At 34.1% G+C, this 23632-nt stretch overlaps 1 protein-coding gene and 1 non-coding gene across 3 annotated transcripts in view; both read right to left on the reverse strand.

Moving 5' to 3' along the window:
- KPNA4 (karyopherin subunit alpha 4) overlaps positions 1-23632 on the reverse strand; it is a 55349-nt gene that overhangs the window by 6699 nt on the left and 25018 nt on the right. For both annotated transcript variants that reach the window (XM_033855428.2, XM_019946235.3), the window contains exons 2-14: positions 22458-22502; positions 21533-21622; positions 21394-21423; positions 21247-21299; positions 18086-18181; positions 17486-17571; positions 15547-15633; positions 13509-13678; positions 13359-13403; positions 10167-10298; positions 6306-6434; positions 4842-4946; positions 1621-1692 (exon numbers count right to left, since the gene is read on the reverse strand). In XM_033855428.2, the coding sequence (XP_033711319.1) occupies positions 1621-1692; positions 4842-4946; positions 6306-6434; positions 10167-10298; positions 13359-13403; positions 13509-13678; positions 15547-15633; positions 17486-17571; positions 18086-18181; positions 21247-21299; positions 21394-21423; positions 21533-21622; positions 22458-22502 (1140 nt within the window). The remainder of the gene's footprint in view (positions 1-1620; positions 1693-4841; positions 4947-6305; positions 6435-10166; positions 10299-13358; positions 13404-13508; positions 13679-15546; positions 15634-17485; positions 17572-18085; positions 18182-21246; positions 21300-21393; positions 21424-21532; positions 21623-22457; positions 22503-23632) is intronic.
- On the reverse strand, positions 5773-6096 carry LOC117312275 (small Cajal body-specific RNA 7). The gene has a single exon (XR_004526532.1).

Here is a 23632-nt window from a genome sequence, read left to right on the forward strand (position 1 = left end):
TAGCTGCGTTGGGTCTTCGTTGCTGCATGCAGGCTTTCTCTAGTTGCGGTGTGTGGGCTTCTCTTGTTGTGGAGCATGGGCTCTAGGCACGTGGGCTTCAGTAGTTGTAGCACCCGGACTCAGTAGTTGTGGCTCATGGGCTCTAGAGCACAGGCTCAGTAGTTGTGGCACACGGGCTTAGCTGCTCCGTGGTATGTGGGATCTTCCCGGACCAGGGCTCGAATCCATGTCCCCTGCATTGGCAGGCGGATTCTTAACCACAGCACCACCAGGGAAGTTCTCACTGTAATAATTTTGACTTTAAAATCTTGAATATGGAAATATGACCTCACCTCTCACATGATAAGTTAGACTACATTAATCTAACCTTTTCTTTTTAATGTAGTATGTTAATTTTACATGAACTTAGAAAAAAAACTAAAGTGAAAATGAAGGAATCACTCAAGTTCATATGACACATTTCTTTGCCATAAGGAGTACTTCCTTCAGAGATCCTTTCTAACATTAAGAAATTATGAAATCAGTTGAGAGGCTGGATGATTATTTTTTTAAAACTATAATTGTTCAATTTGAGAGCATCCTCTCTTTGCTATAACATTTAGCACTCATATATACCTGGCCACCTCTCAATCTGCTATTCTATTGGTTCCATAAAATTTGCAAAATATTATTCTATCATTTTTCTATTTAGTTATTTCCATGTATTGTATTTATATTCTACTCTGTATTCATATTTGAGTGGATTCACTGGTCACCACCAGCCTATACCTTATTTGTGACAATTATCAGCTCCAAATTCATCCTTTTTCACTTGTCTGTGAAACATATCTGGGACTTTTTTTTTTTTTTTAATTTAGTTTTGGCTGCGCGGGTCTTAGCTGCAGTATGTGGGTTTTCTCTTCTCTAGTTGTGGCGCACGCGTTCCAGAGCGCGCGGGCTCAGAGTTTGCAGCAGGCTCTCTAATTGAGGTACATGAGCTCAGTAGTTGTAGTGTAACTACATCGTGTAGCTGTAGTGCATCGAACACATGTCCCCTACATTGTAAGGAGGATTCTTTACCACTGGACCACCAGGGAAGTCCCCCATATCTGGGACCTTTAAAACTCATTTTCTTTCGCCAGTTGGCATAATGTTAAGCTTTGTCACCTGCACAACCATGAGAGTAAGTGCCTCTTTATATTTTATGCCCTAGGCACCTCACATTGTTCACCCTAGTTCTTAGTCCCAGCTTTTTGGCTGAGTTTAGTTCCTTGTTTGATTTGCTGCCAGATAATTTTTGTTGTTGTTCATTTGTAAGGAGAATCTGTGAGGCAGTTTCATTCTGCCCTATTAACCTAAAAAGTCTTGTTTTTTTCTTAACACTGTTAAAAAACAAAAAAAACAACCCTGACCGTAAGTGCTTCATCTTACCACGGATTAGAAAATTCTTGTAGGCCAAGAAAGAAAACACTTCACATCTACGAAATATAACTAAAGGAAGTCAAGGTGACACTTTTATGTATCACAGAATGCCTGTTATCTTGCTATTATCTTAAATTATGATTTACTAAAATCTAAATCTTAGAATTATTGGTACTGTTATTTTATCAGTTTTGAGAAATAAATAAGAGCTGAACTTACTTGATCTTTCCTTCCGCTAATTGTTAAGTTACTTATGGCCCATGCAGCTTCTTTCTGAGTGCCAAAATCTCCCTGTAAAAGCAAAGTAAAGAATACAAATTGCAATATAGGGTAAACTGGAAAAGGTGTTTTCTGAAATGATTTTTCAACTGCTTATTCCCCTAGGTTTTCTTCTAGCCTTTCTATATACATATAATAAAGATAAGGCTTTGAACTCAAATTACCCTAAACAAATGGAGATTCCTTTTTGTGAACTTTACCGGCAACAAATTGACTTGATATTGCTGTTCAGTAATATCAGATTAAATGAAGTCAATGATAAAATAAAATCAGTCAAAAAAAAAAGGAAATATACAATTGTACTTTAATCAAAGAAATGTCAGGGTAAGGTATCCTTTTAAACACATAAAGTTTTAAAAATGAAAATACCCACCATTAATGAGACTGTCATAAAGCCATTAACCTCATATATTGTCTTTCAAATATAAATTGATAAAATAAATTTAAAATTCATTTAAAAAGTCATATATATGATTTAGTAATCTCACCTTTCAGAATTTACCAAGCAAATAATTCAAAACAAAGTAATATGTATCTTTCCATATAATGTCTTAGCAGCACATAAGAGTCAGAAAGTAAAAGCAACTTAAACAACAGAGGAATAACTAATTATAGCAAATCTAAATAATAAAATAATAACCAGCCACTAATGTTAAGATGACTAGCAACTTGGAAAAATGCTTAGGATGTATTAAGAAAAGAATATGTAAATAAGAATGAAAATTAAAACTGAAGTGGATTAACACAACATTGTAAATCAATTATACTTCAAAAAAAGAAAAACTGCAGTGGGATATCTACTCTTATTTATCAGATTGAGAAATCCCAAATATGTGTTGGTGAGACTGGCAGGAGTGTAAAACGGGACAATCTTTCTAGAGGTGGATGGGCATTATATAGCAAATTTACATATGTGTCTATTTGTAGATCCAGTAATCCTAAATACAACCTGAAAAAAAACATGGAAAAAAACTTTACATAGGCATTTCCTTATATTTAAAGTATAAACAATAGACGAATAAACCAAAAACTAATAAAAATGATCATCTGTAAAGGAAGGGAAAGAACAGGGAGGAATGGACAGAAACAGAAGTTAGACCTCTGTGTACATACCTTGAAAACAAAGTACATATTTTTTACTTGGAAACTATAAATGCTTCATATAACCACAACAAAATAAAAAACAAGGGAATTCCCTGGTGGTCCAGTGGTTAGGACTCCGTGCTCTCACTGCTGAGGGCCCAGGTTCTATCCCTGGTTGGCGAACTAAGATCCCACAAGCCACACAGTGTGGCCAAAAATAACAAAATAAAAAACAAAACCTAAAGTAATTCCCCCAAATAAAAAACAAACAGAAATAACCTAACTGTATATCAAGCTGTATATGTTAACCACACATAACAGGAGTTATTTCAAGTGACATTATTTTTAAGTACACCATTGATGGAATACATCCTAAAGACAAAGAAGTCCTCAAGGAAATCTCAAAAGTGGAGTAATCATGTTGTTAGTGTCAATGTAGTCTTGTTATTTTGATAGATTTTATATTATATATCTCAATATATAACTCAAATAATTATGTTCATGTTTTTGGAAGATTTCTAGCATAAAAGAGATAAAAATATAAAATCGAAGAAGTAAAAATAAAAACACTGCTATCTTAAATACCCAGTAATATCTGATAGCTTCCTTTCATTCATGATTTGTTTTTTATGAATCTCATGTTCATAAAATTACAATATGCATATTTTTCACTTTCTTAAAAAAAAAAAGGTCACCTATTTTGTTCATTCAAGCCTACATACCACGACAACCTTATAGCAATGATTATCCTTAGTACCTGAACTATGATCTTTAAATACCATTTGTTACAAAAAGGAACCACGACACCCTGGAAAATAGTTAATTCCAGGCGTAGATCAGGAAATATACAAGGTAAGCCTGGGAATCATATCACATCCAAAAGGTAGGAAGCTCTCAAAAACTACTGCAGTGATGTAAAAAAGACACAGGCACCAAATTTAAGAGGTTCCCATTGGTCAGGGACAACCTGAACGTCAGAAAGAATAGCTACAAAGGACTAAAACTTATATAAAAAATATACACATATGTAAATCCATAATTTCCTTAATGACACTAAAAACTTTACACTTGTCTCCTTTTGAGGTCATTAGGGAACCATGTCATTCTAAAAACAGTGATAATGAGCAGGGATCAAACATTTGTCTTGCCTTTCCTATATGAAATATGTTTTAGAGTAAACCAACAGTTGATAGGGAAAAGCTCTTTTTTCTTCTTTATTGAAGAATCATGGCTAATACATAAAGAATGGCAGAATTACAAAGTCATCATTTTGCAGTTCCTAGTATAATAAGTGATCTAGGTAATGATCATCATGACTGCCGAAAAACCATTATGTGAAAGAATGATGAATAACTTTATAATAATTGGCTGGAACAGGCTGATAACATCTGAGCTGACTTAATCTAAATATCACTAAATGTAGGACAAACAGATAGAATGTTTCTCCTCATGTGAATCATTAGTGCATGATTGAACCCGATCTACCAGTTTATAGGAAATTAGCCTCTACTACCAGTTTGTAGGAAACATGGAAGAAAAGAAGATCGAGATATCCTCTCTTTAATTAACAGATCAGTGTTGAGAAAAAAATCCTCATGCTGTGAGTGGACACTTTAAACTGTCTCTTTCCCAAACATTAATGTAAGCATGCAATGATATGGCGTATGATTAAATAGCACACTGTTTGATCTTGGGCAATTTATTTGTCTATACCATAGTTTCTTCATCTGTCAAATGGGAATAATTCTTAACCTCACAGAGTTACAGTAATAAAGAAATAAAGTAATATATGTAAAGTGCTTGGTACAATATGTAAGCATTTATAGTCAGTAGTAGTAATATGAATTTTTAATAAACTTCAGGATAATGGTAATTTTGACAAAAGAATGATATAGAAAAAGGGCCAGGGGTTTCTAAAAGGAACTATCTCTTGTATATAAAAAATGCTTGAACGTTTTAATATTAATACTATTTTACTGTACTACTCATGCCATTGTATAGGTTGTAATTAAACAGAAAAATATATATTCATATAATTCTTTTCCTCTTACACAGAACATACAATATGACTTTCTTACCTTATCCAAAAGGTGTATTATCATTGGTACAAGATTGGCATCAATTACTGCCTGAACCTGCTGCTGATTTCCTGCGGTGATGTTAGAGAGGAACCACACTGCTTCCTGTAGAACAAGATCCTTTCAATATTTCTCATTAAAAAATAAAATCTGCAGCTGAACTAGGAAAAAGCACATTCACTACAACGTCCAAATGATTTTATGGAGTATGTTCCATAATAAAAAATTTAGGAATATGAATTCCTCTATCCCCTTTCCATATTTTTCTTTGGACAAATTGCTAATGACCCTAGTCTAAGTTATAATGAACTAACCCTTCTAAAAAATTCTTGAAAGCAATGTTCCCAAACACTAAGACTCAAAAGAAGCTTGGCTGAACAACTACTAAGGAACTGATGAGCTGCAATACAAATACAAATCCTAAAACAATTGTAAAGGAGATTCAGCATCCTCCTCACATAGCGTGCTTTATTTATTCTCTCTTCTGTTCTGATTGAGTCATAGCCAAAGTAGATAAATCTCTCAATTATTCATGATAATGGAGACACAAAAACTGAAATAGTGGATTGTTTTAGTATACTTATTTGTAATAGTCATTCATTGCACCATCTCTCTCAAGAGTTAAAGTGGAACCAGATGTTTGACAGCTTTATTGGTCTACCTTAATGATCTTTTTATGCTACCCTTTACACCACAATGTGCTACTTCTACCAAGTTGATTACAAGTCTTTTTTTTCATAGACAATAAATGCATACTAAAAACACAGAATGAAATAAGACAAAATATCTGCCTAATGTCCTATGTAGGATATTGCTATAATTTACCAAAGTTAATAAACTTATTAAACATATGAATTTACTAAAGGGAAACATTTTCTCTATTTTAAAAAAGTAGTAAACAAGTTTTACTCCTAGTGTGCAGTAGGCTCTTTTGGATCAGATCACAGGATCACGTTTAATGAACCTGTTAGAGATTTTAGGGTGCTAGGCTACTTAGGTGAGCTGTTCTTGGGTTATAATCATCGGCAATGTTGTAATCAACAACCCATGTATTTCTACAACAGCCTCAGATGCACTCCAACGTCAGCATCACCAGTCAGTGCCCCCTTTTCATAGCCTCCACAAGCACACACACATGCACACACACTCTATCAAATAGCTAAAAAATACTAAACTTAGATTACTTAACTTACGTATTAAAATCTTCCAATCATACAACATTCAACACCCAATTATCTCTATTTCATCATTTCCAAGAGAGCCAAATGTGCACTGTTTACAATCGGTTTTATATATGGAAAATCATGTACCAATCCATGTCATAAGGAGTAAAATACTTTCTCTTAATGTCTAAATGACAGTTTATGTTAATAAACGGTATTAAAGACACTTGAGTCTTTAATTTTGCAAATGAAAATGGCTACTTTATATGCTAATTATTAAATAGTATTTAAAAATACTTACTTTATTAATTTTCTCTTTGGGATGTGTCAGAAGTGCGGGGAAGTGTGAAAGAGCATCACAGTTCAAAACTACTTGTGTTTGCTCATCAGTTCCAGTAACAATGTTGCCCACAGCTCGAAGTGCTGCTGTCTGAAACATAAAAAGATTTAATGAGATGTTGTTCTATATGAATCACTTATTACCACAAAGGTATGTTAGGCAGGTTATGAAAGATATATATATATATTTTATATAAATTTGTTTTATTTATTTTTGGCTGCATTGGGTCTTCACTGCTGTGCGCGGGCTTTCTCTAGTTGCAGGGAGCGGGGGCTACTCTTCATTGCTGCGTGGGCTTCTCACTCCCGTGGCTTCTCTTGTCCGGAGGGCAGGCTCTAGGTGCATGGGCTTCAGTAGTTGTGTCATGTGGGCTCAGCAGTTGTGGCTCATGGGCTCTAGAGCGCAGGCTCAGCAGTTGTGGTGCACGGGCTTAGTTGCTCTGCGGCATGTGGGATCTTCCCGCACCAGGGCTCGAACTCATGTGCCCTGCATTGGCAGGCGGATTCTTAACCACTGCGCCACCAGGGAAGCCCCAGGTTATGAAAGATATCTTTATGCATTCATGCCTACCTATCCTTTTTGAGCAAGTTGTGTCAGACACTGATTTAGGAACAGAGGAGTGAATAGGACAGACATAAACCCATCTCCTATGGAGCTTCCATTATTGTAAGAGGAAACAGCCAATAAATAAGAAAGTATGAAGGATAATTTTAGATAGTAATTATGGCCATAAAGAAAATAAGATAATACAAAAGCTTTTGTGGGAATATGTTTTCAGTTCCCTTGGGTATATACCTGGAAATGGAATTGCTGGGTCATATAATAACTCTACGTCTAACTTTTCCAGGTACTGTCAAACTATATTCCAAAGAGGCCGTACCATTTTACATTCCTACCAGCAATGTATGAGGATTATACTTTCTCTACATCCTTGCCAACACTTGTTACTGTCTTTTTGATTATACCATCCTGGTGGGTATAAAATGGTACTTCACTGTGGCTTTGATTTGCTTTGCCTTAATGACTAAGGATGTTGAACATCTTCGTATGTGCTTATGGACCATCTGTATGCCTTCTTTGGAGAACATTAAAATTTTTAAACCATTTAAAATTAGGTTGCTGGGACCTCCCTGGTGGTGCAGTGGTTAAGACTCCACGCTCCCAATGCAGGGGGCCTGGGTTTGATCCCTGGTCAGGAACTAGACCCCACACGCATGCCACAACTAAGGAGCCTTCGAGCCGCAACTAAGAGCCCACATGCCACAACTAAGGAGCCCACTTGCTGCAACTAAGACCCAGCACAACCAAATAAATAAATATTAAAATTGGGTTGTCATTTTTTTTTGTTGAGTTTTAAGAGTTCTTTATGTATTTTGGACACTAATACCTTTTCATATATATGATTTGCAAACACTCTCTTCCATTCTGTAGGTTGTCTTTTCACTTTCTTGATTCCTTAGAAGTTTTTAATTTTGTAAGTCCAATTTATCTATTTTTTCCTTAGTTGCTTGTGGTGTCATATCTAAGAAACTACTGCCTAATCTGAGGTTATGAAGATTTATGCCTGTGTTTTCTTCTAAGAGGTTTATACTTCTGAATGTGACATTAAGCTGTTTGATTCATTTTGAGTTAATTTTTTAAAAATATGGTGTGAAGTAGGGTTCCAACTTCATTCTTTTACATATGGATATCCAGTAGCCTCAGCACCATTTGCTGAAAAGACTATTCTTTGCTCACTGAATTTTCTTGGCACCCTTGTTGAAAATCAATTGATCAAAAATGTGTAAGTTTATTTCTAGACTCTTGATTCTATTTCACTGATCAATATGTCTATCCTTATGCTAGAATCACAAAGTTTTGTTTTCTCTAGCTTTGTAGTCAAGTTTTGAAGTGAGAAGTCCCCAAACTTGGTTCTTTTTCAAGATTGTTTTGGTTATTTCTGGGTCCATTGCATTTCCATATGGATTTTAACAGGAATTGCATTTAATCTGTAGATAAATTTGGGAAGCACTGCCATCCTAATAATACTGAATCTTCCAATCCACGAACATGGATGTCTCTCCACTAATTTAGGTCTTGTTCAACTTCTTTCAAAAACGTTTTGTTGTGGCCTAGCTTCTTTAACAAGTAAATTTAACATGGGAAAGAAAAAAAGGAGAAGAAAGTTGTAGAGTAACAGAAACATAAAGACATAGCTACCACATGCAATGTGTTGACCTTGTTTGAATACTGATTTGGTCAAATTGTGAAAAAAAAAAATGAGGCAATAAGTAAAATTCAGATACTGATTGGATTTTAACATTACGGTTTCCTAAAGTGCTCTAATTATTGGTATGGTGGATATGTTAAAAAAAATAGCCTTACTTTTTAGAGATGCAACCTGAGTGAAATTAGATATCTGGAATATGTATCAAAATAATTTGGTGGGGAAGTAGAGATATAGAGGAAATCTACATAGTTCATTACATTATTCTTTCTATGTTCCTAAATTATGGCATGAAAGTTGAAAAAGTTTTTAAAAATCTCTATTAGTTACCAGGTAAAGTACAGAACATAACTTTCCTTGAGAGCTGGCTCAAGTGAAAGTCCAAGCCCTATTTTCTCAATAAAGTCCAGTATTAAAACTGAAGATGCATTCTGAAAAAAACAAAAACAAAATGCAAACCAAAAACCTATACCAAGACATAAGTACCACACTTAAGAAATGCAAACTTCATAAGAATCTAGTAGGAATATTTAAAATAAACCACAAATAACCCTAAATGACAACTTATTCTATAATCAATTCTTCTGAATTTAGCTAAGTTTTCCCTCTTTTCTTTAAAGTGCTTTAAATTTTATAGCAGTGAGTCTCCATTTTGACAGTACATGAATATAACCTAAAGAGCTTTTTAAAGCCCAGGTTTCTAGGAAATATCCAGATTTACTGAAACAGTATTTCTAGGAGTAGAGCAAGGGAAATACACTAATTTTTTTCTTTAGGCTTCCCACTGCTGATTTTATTGTCCAGCCATGGTTGAGAAATAGTGAATCAGGTTAACAGTTTTCCTTATGCTATTATTGTGCTTTATAGGCTCTTAGTCATTCTAAGATTAAAGCATGCTATTTACCTCAGAAGGACAGGGAGAGCTTGCTGCTTGCTGCATCTCCCTTTACCACCGTAGTTTGACAGCTACTGCTTATAATATTTGTGTGAACTTCTCACCTTCTCTTTTTTGGCTCTTTCTAGATGCAGATTCTTTGGGATAAATATTTACATGGAAGGATTTTAAAATAATAAAACAAAACAAAATTAAAGAAAAAAATTTTAAATAACTGAGAGAAGACAATTTAGGAAACCCCTAAGCAGCACATTTCAGTACAAAGCCTTTATCACAGTGCCAGTGAAGCTAAGCATTAACTAAACTTGCCAGGTGCAGTGAAGGAGAATAAAAAAGGACAGCTGTTGGGGGGAGGGGGGTGGGGGAAGGAGCAGGAGAGTGGAAGAAGAAAAATAGGAAAAGTAGGAAAAATAATCAGTACTTGTTTCAGATGCTATCCAAGTTGCTATATGAACTGCCCTGGTCTGCGTTAGAAATCAGTAATTTACAAAGAAGTCAACTTGGCTTTTTTGGGGGGGTTTGGGGGGTGGGGAGGAGGAGGTTCTTGTAGTAATCTATCTCATTTTCTCCATCTTTAAAATGGGGATATAATAACTCACTCTTTTCATCACAGATATGTTGTTATTAGGCTAAAAAAATACTTTACACTATTGACATTACCCATGTTCAAATGTCACACTTAAAGCACACAGTGACATGCTTTTATCAATAAAAAACTCACCTGAACCTTAACTTCCTGGTGGCTGAGCAGAGGAACCAAATGAGGGACTATTCCAGAGTCTATTACCATCTGTATCTGTTCGTTGCCAGCATCAGTAAGGTAAGAGAGGGCCCAGACCGTATCTACCAATATCTAATGAATAAAAAGAATTCAAATAGTCTTTGAATATTTTCTCATTTCAAAAATTCTTAACCATATGGACTAACCTATGATTGTTCTACTATCTTCTTTCTTCCCTTTTCTCTCACCTAAATTCACTGGAATCAATCTTCTCTATTATATTAAGCATCATCATCTATGAACGTCTATATCAAGTGTGTGCATCTTATCTTCTAGCCATATTTAGGATATTTAGGTTAATTATGATCTTGTTCACAGATTGGTATCCACTCTTAACTCACAAAGATACAAACACACTACATAGCACATAAAATATGAGAAAAAGACATTCTCTTTCCCGAATGCTCAGATTGAGGGATACTAGGTCCAAGGACATTGTGATAAACGCATGTAGTTGGAAAGAGTATATGTATCCAACATACAAGGTGGTTCAAAGCATCTGGGCTGGATGAATATATTCAAGGTGTTCTCGCACCAATACCATGTTGCTAGGTCTAAAGCCAATACTCCAGTATTAGGATTATAGTACTTTCATCTTTTCCAACCAGTATGCTTTGCCTTATAAAACCAGAGGCAACTTCCCAAATAGGAATCTCCCACAGCTGCAGATCAAGACATTAAAAGCAACCATAGGTCAACTTGTGAGATCTATAATCAAAAAACATGTTCTAGTTTAAAAAACAAAAAAAAAACAAACAAAAAACCCCCAAAAAACCAACCAAACAAACAAAACTATAATTTACATCAGGTGTCAAAAGTACTTAAAAAAAAAAAAAAGCCTCTGTAATTAACTTATAATGATTATATTTCAAAGTGCAACAGGCCATTGTGTTTCTTCTTTCTTTGTATGTGAAGTCCTAATTAGAAGTTATGGTCAAAACGAAGAATGACAAACAACTGTTAAACTGCTAAATAATACAATTATTGACAAAGACACAGTATTAAATAATTGTGCCTGAAACTTTACTTCCGAAAGCTTTTCTGGAATATGAACTCTGTGTCAAAAGACAAACCAGAGAAGTCTGAAACCTTTAAATTCTAAATCAATGATATGTTTAAAACATCCAAGAAGCTCCTAGAAGAAAATAGCACTTTGCCATTTTTCCTTTCAGAAATTCAAGAAAGCACTATGGATATTTTTAACGTAAAAAGAAGACACCAAATGAAAAATTCACACACATAAAGTGGTATCAAAATATGTGAGACAACTAAATTTCAACTTACAAAAGTAACTTTTTTTTTGCCAAAATTTGCTGACATAGGCAAAAAAACTTCAAGTTACTTTGTGCATGACTGTATGTAAAATCCAGATATACTTTTTTAAAAAGGCCCAATACTAAACATGTCATTAGTATGCTCACATCAAAATCATAATTTAAATCAGACCTGATCTCATATGCACTTTTTATGTCAGCAAAGTCTATGATAAGTTTACTAATTACAACCAGAGTGTAATTTCAATGTTTCACTTATGGTTTGTGGAAGCAGTTTCGTTATTTTATTTTTTTTATTTCTTTGATGGCCTGATTTAAGAACTTGCTCCTAAGTGTTAACCTAAGAAGATTTCATTTTTAGTAAACATTATTGTTTAGTAAACAATATTACTAATGCTACTAAAAAAGAACAATGCAAACTGGCTTGAGAAATTCAAGATATATCAAGAGCAAGAAAAACAGTTACAATCTCAAATGGATTGGGGTAAACAAGTGGAAAGAACACAATACATCTCTGAATAAGGTCAACCAAGATGTCTAGTTTTCCAGAAGAGTTGTAAACTTTGAGATTAATCTTTCTTGGAAATCTTTTAATAAAAGTAAAATACAAAAAACTGTAATTTAATCAAAGAATTTGTGAGCCATGGCCGCTGAGCCTGCGCATCCAGAGCCTGTGCTCCGCAATGGGAGAGGCCAAAACAGTGAGAGGCCCGCATACCGCAAAAAAAAAAAAAAAAAAAAAGAATTTGGTTATAATAAGCCAAAACCAAAATTTGTTTACATGTGTGGTTTTTTTGCTTGTTTGTTTTTTAAACACCCTAGACTATCTGGAGCTAGAAAAAATATCTTTAGGACAAAGATCATGTTCATCTAATGAATAAATCAAGCACATTATGTCACTGCTTGATGTAGTATAATTCTAACTTTAATTTGCTCCATGTCTTTACAGAGATCCTGGCAAAAGGGTATTAATACCCTAGAAACTGTGAAGGAATGAAGCAGCTTGTCAGACAGTGATCATACCAAACTGTGTTTTTAAAGAACTACACAAGGTTCTGATTGTTACTATGAGTTTTATCCATGTGATTTTCTTTTACCCATTATATTCCTAGCTCTTCTAACACAATAAAGGCTAGACTGAATTTATAAGCAGTTATGGCAGTTTCCCACTCATTCATACTTCCTGAGTTGCTTTCTCCTTTGCTCTCTGTGTTAGTATGAGTAGGATATATTTATTATGTTTAAAATCTAGTCTGCACTGATTTGTTTCCTTTTTGTTTGTATACTCAATTATCTCTACACCAAGTGAAGCCATTACCAAAGTCATTATAAATGAATTAATAGAGTAAAAATGAAATTAAAGAGCAACTGATATTCATGGTTTGGTGTAAGAATGGTATATGAATACAAACCCATGCATAAAGGCACAAATATTTCTCTTTTTTACCTTTCGAAAAATAATACCACTAGGTGTAAGTGTTCTCTCAATGGCCAGCTGTCAAAATGAGCTTTCATAAGAAGCTCATGAACAATCAAAGATAAAATCTTAGTGAGAGAGATTACTAACTGGCAACTTTAAGAACTTCCAATGCCAGTTTTCACAACACTAATATATAATATATGCACATACATTACTGCCCAGACCAAAATAACAGGCTTGATTTCTTCACTGAAATTACATACTGTGATATGGGTAAACACAGAGAAAATATAAAATACCAAACTATGTATTGCAGCTTCTGAAATGAAAAAATTTGATAGAGTGCACTGACATAATGTCATTTTCTCCCCTGTGTCATAGGGATAAGCCCTAACCATATATACATATAAAAATATATGACGGGAAGCATTTACTCACATTTACGTCTGTGTGATGAATTAAAACACAAAGAGCTGGAAGAATCTGAAGAGAGAAATATATAGATTTTAAAATATACACAGATAAAAACATACACATAATGGTATCTACTTTACTTTAAAGGAAAACAAAAACAAAAATACTTGTTACCTCCTGAATGGTTTCCATTGGGGGTGGTGGGTCTTTGTGGCGACATAAGTTGACCATAACCCAAGTAACATTTCTTAAGAATGTTATAGGAATAGATGGACTTATGAAGGAAAGTAAAGGTTTCACAACTCCAAGACTTATGACATAATCTCTACACTGTGGCCCATCACCTGTAGGAAGAAGGATTTATTAATTCAATACAATAAGCAACTCAGAAAACGTAAAGCACTGGGTTCAATATGCTACTTCCTGTATTTGAACCAAGTACACTATTTTGTTTTATGTGAAAGTTTTAGACAATAATAACCTAGTTCTTTGAGTCAAGAGAAGCAAGATAAGGTACTAAGATTTTTTTGCGCATTATTCATGTATTCAGGTTTATATGCTGTTCACCCTAAAATGTTTTTATGCCATCTAAAATGTTTTTATGCCATCTAAAAGCCTCAGTAAGGCTTTAAAGTACTTTGTGAACACAGAATTCTTGCTTTTTCTCTTCTCTCTCAATGGTACTCTAAGTTTAAGAAACTTTCACGTTATAAAAAGAGATATATTGAAATACCATTACAGAGAAAATATTTGTAGAATTTATACTGATGATCTAATATCAAAGCATAGAGAGTATTAACTATAAATTACTCTATACACTTAGAAACTATGTCTCAAAAAGGCAGGGGAGAGGGAACCAATACCCCTAGATCAGTGGTTCCCATAGTGATTTTGGGGCCCTATCCCAAATCTGTTGAAACAGAAACTCTGTGGGTCCAGGATTCTGTTTTAACAAGCCCTTAATATAATTTTGATAACAGGCTAGAGTTTGAGAATCACTGCCCTAGAGAAAAGTGCCAAATTTAATTTCCTCTATCTAGAGTATCACTATAATTTGTAGTATGAAAGCCACACTGAAGTATTACATTCCGTAAGTGAAAACACTTTGCCCTGCACTGTGGTATCTGAAGATAAAATGCTTGTTCTTTTTGCAACCATGTATTCTAATTAATTCTAAAATGTCACTGAATTAAAAGCCAAAGATCAAGATGTTGTACTAATAGTTCTAAATCTACAATTTGGTATAAAAGTGAGGGACTCTGGATATACAAACGATAGCATTCCTAACAGTAATATACCATATGCCAAGAACAGTTTATAGGGAAATTCTCCCATTTGAAAACTCGCAATTGTGGAGCACTAACCATACCTTACCTTCCATCTTGGCCCCCAAAAGGGTAATAAAGAGGAGGTATATCAGAGCAAAACTGATTACTTCTACGCAAAAATAAAAAAATCTGTGGCAAAAATAACTTTTAACATCATGGTACACAATACAGTTCAGACTGCAGATTTTTTCCATTCTCCACTGGAGGACAGATTTTTGAATTTTTGAGTTTGGGTGAAGTTAGGTTGTAGTTAAAAAACAAATTCTTGAAATACTGGAATTGTCTTTAATTATTCTTCCTACAATTATTTATCAGAAAAAACCTGAAGGTATGGCAATCATGGTGGTCAACATTTAATGAGACTGCCTATAAGGTACAGATACCACATGTATGATGATGACCTCATGATGACAGTGGATAACATTACTATACTTCATTGCACTAAAATCCACAAGAGATATAAAAAATTTCAATTTAGATTCTTCTCAGAACTGCTATTAGAGAAAAATTTTGGTTTATGTTTTGCCTCCTCCTTTTTTCTTATTATTTCCTAGGATAGTAAGAGAGCTGAGGAATAAAATGGACCAACATAATAAAGGAGAAAGAGGAAAATATCTAAATCACATACATATTTCATAATTATTCAAATAATTAAGAGTTGACTATATACAAAGAGATATACTGGTATCACAAGCAACAAAAATGTTCATTCTGTTTACTATGGGTTTATACTTTAAACAGCTGTAATTTCTGTAAACTAGTTCATAAAAACTAGTACTAAAAAAGGCAAATTGCTTTTTCTTTTCAACTACTAGTAGTCATTTTTATTACACAGTACATGATAACAATGATTGTTGGACTAGTATTACAAGTTTTAGACAAACCTATGATATTTCCCAATGCCCACACTGCTTGCTCACAGACATTTTGATGGGGTGAATGGAGAAGCCTCAGGAAAAGTGGAACAGCATCTGAAGGAGGAAAACATAAGCTATCATTTAAATTTGAAGATACTGTTATATATCAATTATATTTCAATAAAATTGAAAGGAAAAAGGTTGAAAACACTATAATCTAAACCAAAAATCAAACTTGTTTCTTTGCGGAAATCCCAAAAGAAAGAAACCTATCAAAAATATATTTAAGGGCTTCCCTGGTGGCGTAGTGGTTGAGAGTCCGCCTGCCGACACAGGGGACACGGGTTCGTGCCCCGGTCTGGGAAGATCCCACATGCCGCGGAGCGGCTGGGCCCGTGAGCCATGGCCGCTGAGTCTGCGCGTCCAGAGCCTGTGCTCTGCAACGGGAGAGGCCACAGCAGTGAGAGGCCCCGCGTACAGCAAAAAAAAAATATATATATATATATATTATATATATATATATATTTAAAATATATCTTCATTAAATGATTTTCATTAGAATAATGGTAGTGGAAAATTTCCAGCTAGCAGACTATTCATCATCAAAGTGACAGTTTTAACACACAGACAACAAATGTCAAATTAAGCTGATAAAATTTCATTCACAGTTAAAACCGGATTTAATTCCAATTTTAAGAAATTAATTCCTTATAGATTAGCATTAGCTTCAAATTTGAAAAAAACTCCAATTATTAAAATAACTTTTGAATATAGAAATTTAAAATAACATCATATGGGTCTTTAGCCAGGCCAGTGATTCCTGTGCCACGTGAGACCTTTTGAATCAGAAAATGATTCTGTTGCTTAACACAAGGAAAAACAAAGAGATGTTTAACAGAATAATACTGCACTGAACAAATGATTCTTCTATTTCTTTTCTTCCCTCTGATATTGCTCTGAAAAATGCTATTTGAGTACATGTAGATCAATCATGCTTACTTATAGTAAAAAGTAATTCATTTATCCATTACTTTTGGTATATTAAGACAGACTAGCAGTGTTAAAACAAATTCTAAGCCTCTTTCTAATCTTTAAGGAACACAAAAGAGAAAAGAAGAGGGATTAAGACATTGTCTTGAGATCATAAAATTAACTAAACAGTCAACTATACAAAGCAAAACCAAAAAAACCAAACCCCAAAATCACCTGAACCCAAAATTAATCAGTTTTATTATAATTTAAGGAAATTATCTTTTCTATGTAATATTATAATACAAGTGTCTATATAATAAAATCCTCACTGGATAACACTTTTGTTCCCTTTCAAAATCTTGACAGTGCTTAAGATTTTAACAGGCTTATTAGACAAGTATACTGCTTACATATTTGAAGGGGATTCTGAAAGTACCTTCTTTAAAATTATTAATTTCTTTGTTTAGTAGAAGAATCAAATAGTACTAATGAAAATAATTCAAGTTATTACTTTCAATAATTATTTCCCACTTACATTTCTTGGAACATAAAAAACAACCAATCCTATAATAACAATGAAAAAAAATTTTCAAGCCATTCTCTAAAGTAGGACCACTTTATAAAAGAAGATTTCTTTAAAATGTATAATGGACATCTCATTAACAGTGTCCAACAGGTAGTATGCCAACAGGAAAAACACCTTTATTTCTGTAATGTCCTATAAACACAATAATGTAACTACTACTATAATTACAAAATGTTTTCAGATTTAGAATCAAATGAATTTTTGGAAATAGAAAATGTCAGTCAATGGGACAAGGTGATCAAAGTAACATACCTGAGTTGGCCTATTTCAACTACCTTATTTGTTACTGAATTCAAAATACTTAATTACTTTATAAAATAAATAGCTCTATTCTTTTAGGAAAAGCATTGAGTTTTTTAATTAACTTTTTTTGAAAATCACAATTTTGTCTCTTAATAACCAACTTACTGGACTGAACTACTGCTTGAGTTTGTTCAGAGGTTCCAGACGCAATGTTTGTCAAAGCCCATGCAGCTTCAAACTGTAAAGAAGGACTACAAAAAACAAATAATTTTAAACAGCAGGAATTTCTACATTGGCCCAAATATCCACCAACCACTCCTCCCCCTAGCATTTCAAAAGTATTACATATTTTTATTCAAAAGATCTATGCACCCAGTACTTTTTTTTAAACTTCCAATGACTATTTAAAATATCTCTTCAGTATAAAAAGCATACAACCTCCTCAGGTGTCCTTATTTTTAGTAAGAACTCTTTATTAAGATACCTGCACATTATTACCCGAATAGTTTTCTCAAGTACCTATCTGGCTAAACTAGTTCTTGCCAATTTTCAAAGCTTAAAAGTTAAATATATCATTCGCAAGTTCCCGTTTGGTCTTTACTTTCCTCTCTTGGTGTAAACATTCCTTACACTGTTTTTTACTTTGGCTTCTCAACTCCACCTTATAGCCCCCTTTTTTTTCTTTAAAGACCAAACTAACTACGAGAAAATCTTATCTTCTGCAAAGGATACATCCTAAATTATTTCTTAAAATAATGTACTTACTTGTCATCTCTTTCAAGACAATGGACTAAAATAGGCAATATTCCAGATTTTATTAAGTCATCAATTGGTGGATTTCGATCACTGGACAAAAGCTTCCTATAAGAGATATAAACATACCCCTTGTGAACTTAATGACATATAATTAAATTCAAATTCACATTTGATATATTACAATAAACTGAATATTTGGCACAAATACTCTCCCTGCAAGCTACTTTTTAAATTTACATAATGCAACCTTTTCTCTATTATAAATTAATTTATAAATTTACAGAGATTAGTAATAATTAGGAAAAAATGGTAAGACATGAACCACTTTTTTTTAAGTTAGGACAAAAGCAGATAGGATGCTGGTACAAGTTTATAGCTGATACTAGTGTCCAGTTCTTCATCCTACTCTATATACCAAATCAAAGGTCATAAAAGCTCAACAACATTCTCATCTCAACAACTAAAGGAAATGAAATAAACACAGCAATACATAGGAAAATATCCAGAGAGATATTGGAGATACTAAGGTGAATAAGACAGACACATCCTTGCTCTCATGGAGCTTAGAGAGTAAAACAATACCTAGTGCCCATTTACACATATGGCAGACTGCAATTTTAGCTGACAAATCCTAAATGTGGCCTAACACAAATCTTCACCCATTGAATCCCCTGCACTACTATATGAAGACAATGTTTAAGCAACTTTAATCAGATTATTCCCCTATATAAACCAAGTGATGGCTGCTAATTTACTACCCTATCAGTGTAAACTCCTTGACTGAGTTTTTTATAACACTCCACAAACTAGCTCCATCTTATTTATCTACTAATCTTATTCTCTGTAATTCAACAACAGGTCAGTTGTCTGTCCGACCATTTCAGTCTAATTTCTAGGCCCTTCAAATCCTATTCCCCACACTTGGAATGCTCTCTTTTTTGCCTATTCAAACTCTACCTTTTCAAGTTAAATGTTTTCAAAATACCCTCTCTGAATTCCGAGAATATATACACGGCATATGGCTACATTCGCTGTTGAGCATCACTATTTTTAATATAGTTTTGCCTTCCCGATTAGGTTCTAAACTTCTTACAAAGCAAGAATTATTCCACATGCTTCTTCACAGTATTTTCTGTAATAAATGGTACGATTCTTTGCACAACACAGGAAATAAACCCAGTCTTTTTCTTTTTCTTTTTCTTTTTTTTTTTTTGCGGTACGCAGGCCTCTCACTGTTGTGGCCTCTCCCGTTGCAGAGCACAGGCTCCGGATGTGCAGGCTCAGCGGCCATGGCTCACGGGCCCAGCCGCTCCACGGCATGTGGGATCTTCCCGGACCCGGGCACGAACTCGTGTCCCCTGCATCGGCAGGCGGACTCTCAACCACTGCGCCACCAGGGAAGCCCAACCCAGTCTTTCTTAATCAAGGTTTCAAATTTAATAAAAGAAATTATTTTTTATTACTTCACTGAGGACATTCTTAAAGAGAAATGTCCCTCTTTCTTTGTAAAATGGCGCATATAATATCTACAATGTATCATCAGTTTGGTGACACTGTCTTGCTCTGTGCTAAGGTGCCAGTAGTTTACCCACAGTTGCTTTTGCAACATCCATGTGAATGTTAACACAGTAAAAACAACAACAAAAAAGGCAAATAAAGTCTTATTATTATTGTGAAAATAATACCTCCTTAAGTTATCCCAGGCTCTCCTAGGGATCCACACACTATATTTTGAGATCCCCTGCCTTAGGGCTTTAATTATCTTACAGAACTCATGTTGAGAAGAGCTGCTCCAATACTATAATCAACTCTGACAATGGTGAGCATAATGTACCAATTTCTTAATCATTCTTCCTATTACATTAATTTGCCATTCTGAGATGTGAAAACTTCTGTGATTTTCTTCCTACATAGCAAAGTTCTCTCTAAGAAGTTCTTCTACCTGTGGTGGGCAACATTTAATTCTATAATTTCCGTATGTGTTCTAGGCCATTTAAAGTGAATATGCAAAAGAAAGAAAGTCTAATAAACATAAAAGGGACTCATGCACTGGATAAGATATTACATAAAACTGTGAAGTTTTTTTTTCACTTTAAAATTCTGTAACTAGAATCAATTTCTTGCTTAAGTGTCTCTTTCCTACAATTACAACATAGGGTGGTATTCTTTTATTTATAAAAAAACAAAGGGCTTCCCTGATGGTGCAGTGGTTAAGAATCCGCCTGTCAATGCAGGAGGCACGGGTTCGAGCCCTGGTCCAGGAAGATCTCACATGCTGCGGAGCAACTAAGCCCATGCGCCACAACTACTGAGCCTGTGCTCTAGAGCCCACGAGCCACAACTACTGAGCCCATGTGCCACAACTACTGAAGCCCACGCGCCCTAGAGCCTGTGCTCTGCAACAAGAGAAGCCACCGTGATGAGAAGCCTTAGCACTGCAATGAAGAGTAGCCCCTGCTCACCGCAACTAGAGAAAGCCCGCACGCAGCAACAAAGACCCAATGCAGCCAAAAATAAATAAAATTTAAAAAAAAAGAAACCACTATATTGTACTATGATACAACCATGTCTTCCCCGAGCTATGTATTAATACAAATGTCTCAGTAAAAAGTTTTTGGTTTTCCCTTAAAATATGAGTGCATAGGTTTTATAAGAATGTGCAAAAATAACTAAATATTCTTACATTGACTGAGAAGTGGGAGTCTCTGTAGCCCTAAATCTTAATGTGTACTTCCCTGTACACTGCTACAGTAAGCTTTAATTCAATTCATTGTTTGATCAATATGAGGACTGTGAGAAGAATTAGCTACCTGAGTAGGATTTGATGAATCTGAATTTTAATAAAATTAAATACCTATTAATCAGTAAAAGGTAAAAAGCTTTATAAATAATGTTTTTCTATTAGTCTATAGCAATACCCTGTCAAATCAACTTTTCCCTGGCATTTGTACCTATTAGCCACACTAACGCCTCAATGTATTAGTGAGTTTAGAAAACTGCTAATTTTAATACTCTAAATCAGAGAACAATTTTGAAAATAAATTCAGTTGGTCTATGACTGTTCTTTATTGTCATCAAAGTTAATATAAGAAACAGGACTACTATATAGTGAAAACCCAAAAGAGAACTCCTGTGTAAGTTACAAAATATGTCCTTAAAATTTAACTTACCTAGCAGCTTGAACTGCACTTAACTGAATTCCTTGGTTATCACTTGAAGCATTCTATAAAAAACAAAACAATTTTTGATGCAGATACACAGTAATTAGTTGTTAAGTCCAAGAAATACAAATGAAAAGGGGGGGAAACTCAACTTACTTGAACAATAGCTTCTAGAGAGGTATTTTGCTGGGAAAAAAGTTAGAGAAAACTAAGTTAAAAAATCACCTTGTAATTCTATATTTATGTAAAAATTTTTCACTGGTATTTTTAAATTACCAGAATAACAATTACTTACCACTCTATAATCACCATCTATGTCAGAGTCTTCACAGATATCTTCATGTGGTACATTCCTTCTCTTTAAGAGATGTTCATCTCTTTTATTCTTTAAAAAAAAAAAAAACTTCAGTTAATTTTTAAAAAGCTAAATACTTTCATACAAAGGTTAGGCAGTCCTGTGCCTACAAAAAAACATGAAGTGACTTTTAAAAGTAAAATGCAAACGCAGAAAATTAAACCAAATTGTGAATTAAACACTTAAGCAACACTAATTTGAGCCCCAAACCCCAAATATTACATTTTTAATGAACCGTGAACAATGTAAAAATAAACTAAAAAACAAAATAATTTGATTTAAAAAGATAGTGTATAGTTTAAGCCAGAACCAAACATACATATTTATTTAAAAGTACTAAACCATTTTATACATCATCTGGGAGCTTCTCTTTATCACCTAAAAACAAAGTCAAAGCAAAAGTTGCGCAGTTCAAAATCAGACAAAAATCAACAATACCTTACAAAACTGAAGGGCCACTTGAATTTCACTAAAAATGTTTGTGACAAACTTAAAAATATATTCTCAACTAACCTACTTTAATACTTGAAAAGTTGATGAAATTTTTAAGTACCAAGTTCCTTTTATGGAGTAATTACTACTGTAAATAGCAGAACTATTTAGTATGACATATATTTTATATAAATCATTTAAAATTACATAAGAAAAAATCATTTGATAATGTGTTTATCTCTATATTTGGATAGTGGACAAACTGTATCTTGTCAACTTCAATAGCTTGTCAAATTTAGTCAATCTTTCCATTTTCAAAAGAAAAAGAAATGCCAATTAAGCACCTGAGATTAATATACATTTGCTAATTTCTCTATATGCTGTAAGGTTGTTAGAATTATGCTTGAAAGTACCCAATATTAATCAGGCTCACCTTCCTTAATTCAACTACAACTTCATTTCGTTGTCTTCTCATAGTCTACAAGAAATTAAAGAAAATTATTTTTAAAAAAATCACCTCAAATTCCATCAGCCAGAGAAAACTGATATTAACATTTTGATGTACATCCCCTTATCTTTTCTTCTACTCATATATATACATAGTCATATTTTACTCATAATAAAGGTTATATTATATAGATGATTTCCTATCTTCATTTCATATTCATTCTCAAATACTGAACATCACTGAAATTATTAATGGAGCTATAATATTGGATATATCATAAAAATTTTAAACTGCTAACATAAGAATTATAACACAAAGGTACAAAGAATAAAAGAACCCATAATCTCACCCCCTATATGAACTTCCTATTTAAAAAGTAATATATATACAAGGTAATCTCACCCCCCATATGAACTCCCTATTTAAAAACTAATATATGTATAAGGTTAGTAAATGCAACTGCTTTAAAAAAGGGGGGATGGGGGAAGGGGAGAGAACCTTCCTGCCCATTCATAGTTTCTTTCTCTAAAGGTAAACATTGTTAGATTTACTATGATTTTGACACACTTATCTATTTATTCTGATCTTCACCTTATTTTTGTTTATTTAATTAAAGATCTTAAAGATCTTCCATGGTGGTATAGGCAGATCTATTTCATTCTTCCTAAGAAGCACATTAATTATTCTACCACATACTGTAACCATTCTGTTTTTTAAAGTGTTTTTCTCATTTTAAAGTTACCTAACATAGAGGACTTCCCTGGTGGTGCAGTGGTTAAGAACCCGCCTGACAATGCAGTGGACACGGGTTCGAGCCCTGGTCTGGGAAGATCCCATATGCCGTGGAACAACTAAGCCCGTGTGCCACAACTACTATGCCTGCATTCTAGAGCCCACGTGCCACAACTACTGAACCCTGTGAGCCTAGAGCCTGTACTCCGCAACAAGAGAAGCCACCACAATGAAGAGTAGCCCTCGCTCGCTGCAACTAGAGAAAGCCCATTGCACTGGATATTAGATGAAACATATTTTGCAACTATAATCTGATTTTTATTGGTGGTGACAAAAATCACAGGTAACTTTAATAACTACTGAGGTTTATTGGCTACATTATTAACTGAAGGGAATACTGTTTCAGTTAGAAGTTAGTGAAAACAAAG

The sequence above is a fragment of the Tursiops truncatus genome, chromosome 4, assembly GCF_011762595.2.
Source record: "Tursiops truncatus isolate mTurTru1 chromosome 4, mTurTru1.mat.Y, whole genome shotgun sequence".
NCBI classification, from domain to species: Eukaryota; Metazoa; Chordata; class Mammalia; order Artiodactyla; family Delphinidae; genus Tursiops; species Tursiops truncatus.